The sequence below is a fragment of the Canis lupus genome, unplaced genomic scaffold (assembly GCF_011100685.1).
Source record: "Canis lupus familiaris isolate Mischka breed German Shepherd unplaced genomic scaffold, alternate assembly UU_Cfam_GSD_1.0 chrUn_S2249H2449, whole genome shotgun sequence".
NCBI classification, from domain to species: Eukaryota; Metazoa; Chordata; class Mammalia; order Carnivora; family Canidae; genus Canis; species Canis lupus.
In genome coordinates, this window is record NW_023331136.1 from 32,726 (window position 1) to 38,226 (window position 5,501).

Genomic DNA, 5,501 nt, shown 5'->3' on the forward strand with positions numbered 1-5,501 from the left:
ACTGTGGAACAGATCAACAAAACCAGGAGTTGGTTTTTTGAAAGAATTAGATAAACCATTAGACAGCCTTATTAAAAAGAAGAGAGAGAAGACTCAAAGTAATAAAATCATGAATGAGAAAGGAGAGATCACTACCAACACCAAGGAAATACAAACGATTTTAAAAACATATTATGAACAGCTATACACCAATAAATTAGGCAATCTAGAAGAAATGGACGCATTCCAGGAAAGCCACAAACTACCAAAACTGGAACAGGAAGAAATAGAAAACCTGAACAGGCCAATAACCAGGGAGGAAATTGAAGCAGTCATCAAAAATCTCCCAAGACACAAAAGTCCAGGGCCAGATGCCTTCCCAGGGGAATTCTATCAAAGGTTTAAAGAAGAAACCATACCTATTCTACTAAAGCTGTTTGGAAAGATAGAAAGAGATGGAGTACTTCCAAATTCATTCTATGAGGCCAGCATCACCTTAATTCCAAAACCAGACAAAGACCACACCACAAAGGAGAATTACAGACCAATATCCCTGATGAACATGGATGCAAAAATTCTCAACAAGATACTGGCCAATAGGATCCAACAATACATTAAGAAAATTATTCACCATGACCAAGTAGGATTTATCCCCACGATGGAAGGCTGGTTCAACATTGGTAGAATAATCAATGTGATTCATCATATCAGCAAGAGAAAAACCAAGAACCATATGATCCTCTCATTAGATGCAGAGAAAGCATTTGACAAAATACAGCATCCATTCCTGATCAAAACTCTTCAGAGTGTAGGGATAGAGGGAATATTCCTCAACATCTTAAAAGCCATCTACGAATAGCCCACAGCAAATATCATTCCCAATAGGGAAGCACTGGGAGCCTTTCCCCTAAGATCAAGAACAAGACAGGGATGTCCACTCTCACCACTGCTATTCAACATAGTACTGGATGTCCTAGCCTCAGCAATCAGACAAATAAAAGACATTAAAGGCATTCCAATTGGCAAAGAAGAAGCCAAACTCTCCCCCTTCACCGATGACATGATACTCTACATAGAAAACACAAAAGCTTCCACCCCAAGATTGCTAGAACTCATACAGCAATTTGGCAGGGTGGCAGGATACAAAATCAATGCCCAGAAGTCAGTGGCATTTCTATACACTAATAATTAGACTGAAGGAAGAGAAATTAAGGAGTCAATCCCATTTACAATTGCACCGAAAAGCATAAGATACCTAGGAATAAACCTCACCAAAGAGGTAAAGTATCTATACCCTAAAAACTATAGAACACTTCTGAAAGAAATTGAGGAAGACACAAAGAGATGGAAAAATATTCCATGCTCATGGATTGGCAGAATTAATATTGTGAAAATGTCAATGTTCTCCAGGGCAATTGACACGTTTAATGCAATCCCTATCAAAATACCATGGACTTTCTTCAGAGAGTTAGAACAAATTATTTTAAGATTTGTGTGGAATCAGAAAAGACCCTGAATAGCCAGGGGAATTTTTAAAAAGAAAACCATAGCTGGGGGCATCACAATGCCAGATTTCAGGTTGTACTACAAAGCTGTGGTCATCAAGACAGTGTGGGTACTGGCACAAAAACAGACACATAGATCAATGGAACAGAATAGAGAACCCAGAAGTGTACCCTATATTCGATAAAGGAGGAAAGACTATCCACTGGAAGAAAGACAGTCTCTTCAATAAATGGTGCTGGGAAAATTGGACATCCACATGCAGAAGAATGAAACTAGACCACTCTCTTTCACCATACACAAAGATAAACTCAAAATGGATGAAAGATCTAAATGTGAGACAAGAGTCCATCAAAATCCTAGAGGAGAACACAGGCAACAACCCTTTTGAACTCAGCCACAGTAACTTCTTGCAAGATACATCCACGAAGGCAAAAGAAACAAAGCAAAAATGAACTATTGGGACTTCATCAAGATAAGAAGCTTTTGCACAGCAAAGGATACAGTCATCAAAACTAAAAGACAACCTACAGAATAGGAGAAGATATTTGCAAATGACGTATCAGATAAAGGGCTAGTTTCCAAGATGTGTAAAGAACTTATTAAACTCAATACCAAAGAAACAAACTACCCAATCATGAAATGGGCAAAAGACATGAACAGAAATCTCACAGAGGAAGACGTAGACATGGCCAACATGCACATGATAAAATGCTCTGCATCACTTGCCATCAGGGAAATACAAATCCAAGCCACAATGAGATCCCACCTCACACCAGTGAGAATGGAGAAAATTAACAAGGCAGGAAACCACAAATGTTGGAGAGGATGCGGAGAAAAGGGAACCCTCTTACACTGTTGGTGGGAATGTGAACTGGTGCAGCCACTCTGGAAAACTGTGTGGAGGTTCCTCAAAGAGTTAAAAATAGACCTGCCCTACGACCCAGCAACTGCACTGTTGGGGATTTACCCCAAAGATACAAATGCAATGAAACGCTGGGACACCTGCACCCCGATGTTTATAGCAGCAATGGCCACGATAGCCAAACTTTGGAAGGAGCCTCAGTGTCCAACGAAAGATGAATGGATAAAGAAGATGTGGTTTATGTATACAATGGAATATTATTCAGCTATTAGAAATGACAAATACCCACCATTTGCTTCAATGTGGATGGAACTGAAGGGTATTATGCTGAGTGAAGTAAGTCAATTGGAGAAGGATAAACATTATATGGTCTCATTCATTTGGGGAATATAAATAATAGTGAAAGGGAATATAAGGGAAAGGAGAAGAAATGTGTGGGAAATATCAGAAAGGGAGACAGAACATAAAGACTCGTAACTCTGGGAAACATACTAGGGGTGGTGGAAGGGGAGGAGGGGTGTGGCGGTGAACGGGTACAGGCACTGTGGGGGGCACTTGAGGGGATGAGCACTGGGTGTTATTCCGTATGTTGGCAAATTGAGCACCAATAAAAAATAATTTTTTATTAAAAATAAAAATAAAAAATATTTTAAAAAATGACAAGATAGTGAGTCAATGACAATACTTGCTTCCAATTTATACCTCCCTTCAGAAATACCTGTTTCTAGATTGTGAGATTACATTTTTAAGATATTCCACATCCCTTATAATATATACTTGAATAATAAAAATTCTGGAGCCCTACTTGTGTTGAGTTTTGGCTACATCAAGTTTGAGTCTCTGACTGCCTCAAATTCCTCATTTGAAAAACAGTGATTATAATGTTAGTACGTTCTTTATTTATCAGCTTTTATTATAAAATATATCATTTCATATCTAGAAGAAAATGAAGATTTAAAAATTAATAGAATGCTATTGTCACATATTTCTCATGTGAATAATTACTTTCCAAATAATATATTTTGGATCCTTTTTATAGTAGTGTTGATTATAAGGATAACTCTTCAAAATATAAAGCTGGACTTTGGGAGAGAAGGGAGTCCTTACTCAAGTGTTCTATGTAACCTTTGCCCTTCTGTGTTGCACTATACACAGTGTGGCAGTTCTCTTTTCCAAATGATTATCAGTGTACATGCTTTGTTCGATAGAAAAATTAAAGAATGATTCACACACATGTCGTATTTTAATGATTATAGAATAGCAGTTCTTACTATTTATTTCTTAAAGATTGAAAAGATATCATTATCACATGAGAAATTGAAAACAGATAATGATTTTATATATTCTAAGCACAGAAATACCATTTTGTAACATTTAGAAAAACATTTGTTGCCATATATAAAAAATTTACTTGATAAACTAATTCTCCCAAGTACAAGGATAACTGGGACGCTTAGGAAGCAGACTGTGCCACCATCATAGTCTGACACATGGCAGGAAGGGATCACTTCCTGTACAGCATTCTTCTCACAGCATCTTTCACGTCTCTGTTTCTTAGACTGTATATCAGAGGGTTTAGCATTGGGATGATGAGTGTGTAGAGCACAGCTATGACCTTGTTTTGCCCTGGGGAGGAGATGGCCCCAGGCTGGGCGTACATGAAGAACACAGTCCCATAGAACAAACTCACCGTGGCCATGTGGGAGCCACAGGTGGAGAAGGTCTTACCCCTACCATAGGTGGAGGGGATCTTCAGGACAGTGGAGAGTATGTAAGCATAGGAAACCAGGATGACACTTGTGGTGGTGACAATGATGAGGGAGGAGAGAATGAATAGCACCATCTCGTTCACAGACGTGTCAACACATGAGATCTTGATCAGGGCTGGGACATCACAGAAGAAGTGGTCCAGTCGGTTTTCTCCACAGAAACGCAAGCTGAAGGTGAATCCTGTCTGGACCATGGAGTTGATGCCTCCACAGATGTAGGAGCCAATTACTAAATGAACACAAACCTGTTGAGACATACGGACAGGATAGAGGAATGGCGAGCAAATGGCTGAGAAGCGATCATATGCCATCACGGCCAGAAGAAAGCCTTCAGTTGTGACAAACAGAGCAAAGAAGAAAAATTGGGCTGCACAGCCATTGTAGGAAATCTTCTTTTCATGAGATAGGAAGTTGGCTAAAGTTTTGGGAGCAATGACTGTAGAGTAGCAGAGATCTAAATAGGATAAGTTTCTAAGGAAGAAATACATAGGTGTATGAAGCCTCGAGTCCATCCTGATGACAATTATCATGCTGGTATTTCCCACCACAGTGACCACGTAGGCCAGCAAGAACACCAAGAACAAGAAGATCTGCAGCTTCGGAGGGGTTCTGAAGCCCAGCAGAATGAACTCAGTCACTCCTGAGGAATTCCTGTTCAGCTGGCTCTTCATGGCTGCGATGCAGGAGGAACTGGGGAGATGGTAAACTTGAAAGAAAGGAGTGCTCAGAATACTTGTTTTAGTAAAATAACTAAAACCAGACAAATCCTATATAGAATACAAAGATTTGTGCATACAGAGGATAGAAGACACACAGGACAATTGAAAGATAGCTATGAATGGAAAAAAGAAGAAGTATGTATTTAAAAAGCTTGTGTTGTATGTATTTAGGCGTCTGCTATTACAGTTATAAAGTGTCCTTAAAACATGGTGGTACAGAAAGGAAGTGATTTTTATTTTAGTTTAGGTATGGAGAAATTCAGACAAAAACAGATGTAAAAAGTTCCTTTAGAGTCATGAGATTGAGCAGCTGAGTGGTTTACTATTCAACCATCTATCATGAACTATAAAAGAAAATTGGCAAACAATTCAAAGATTCACATCCTATGGAAATGTCTTATAAATTATAATAAATAAAAATCATCTTTATTGTTGTCGTTGCTACGGTTTCACTAATTGTGACATTTTTTGAAGACAGGCTGGGTCTATGCAAGGACATTAGAGTCAGTTTGGCCCAGTATCTAGGATACCTACTTTCTTTAAAAAATTAAAAGTTAACAGAAATATGGGCTGATTCACTTTAGAAGGCAGAAGAATCATCAAAGTAACCCCTGGTAACACCTATCAACTAAAAAAAATGAATTTAAGGAAACCTTAAATTTTATA

At 38.5% G+C, this 5,501-nt stretch overlaps 1 protein-coding gene across 1 annotated transcript; it reads right to left on the bottom strand.

Annotated features, from left to right (window-relative positions):
* Window positions 1-3,851: 3,851 nt before the first annotated feature.
* OR9R6 (olfactory receptor family 9 subfamily R member 6) lies at window positions 3,852-4,787 on the bottom strand. Its single transcript, NM_001388829.1, has one exon. The coding sequence runs from the start codon at window positions 4,785-4,787 to the stop codon at window positions 3,852-3,854; it is 936 nt and encodes a 311-aa protein (NP_001375758.1).
* Window positions 4,788-5,501: the final 714 nt, after the last annotated feature.

Bases quoted from the DNA above. Each gene is read 5' to 3' on its own strand.
- OR9R6 (NM_001388829.1), bottom strand. From the start codon at position 4,787: ATGAAGAGCCAGCTGAACAGGAATTCCTCAGGAGTGACTGAGTTCATT.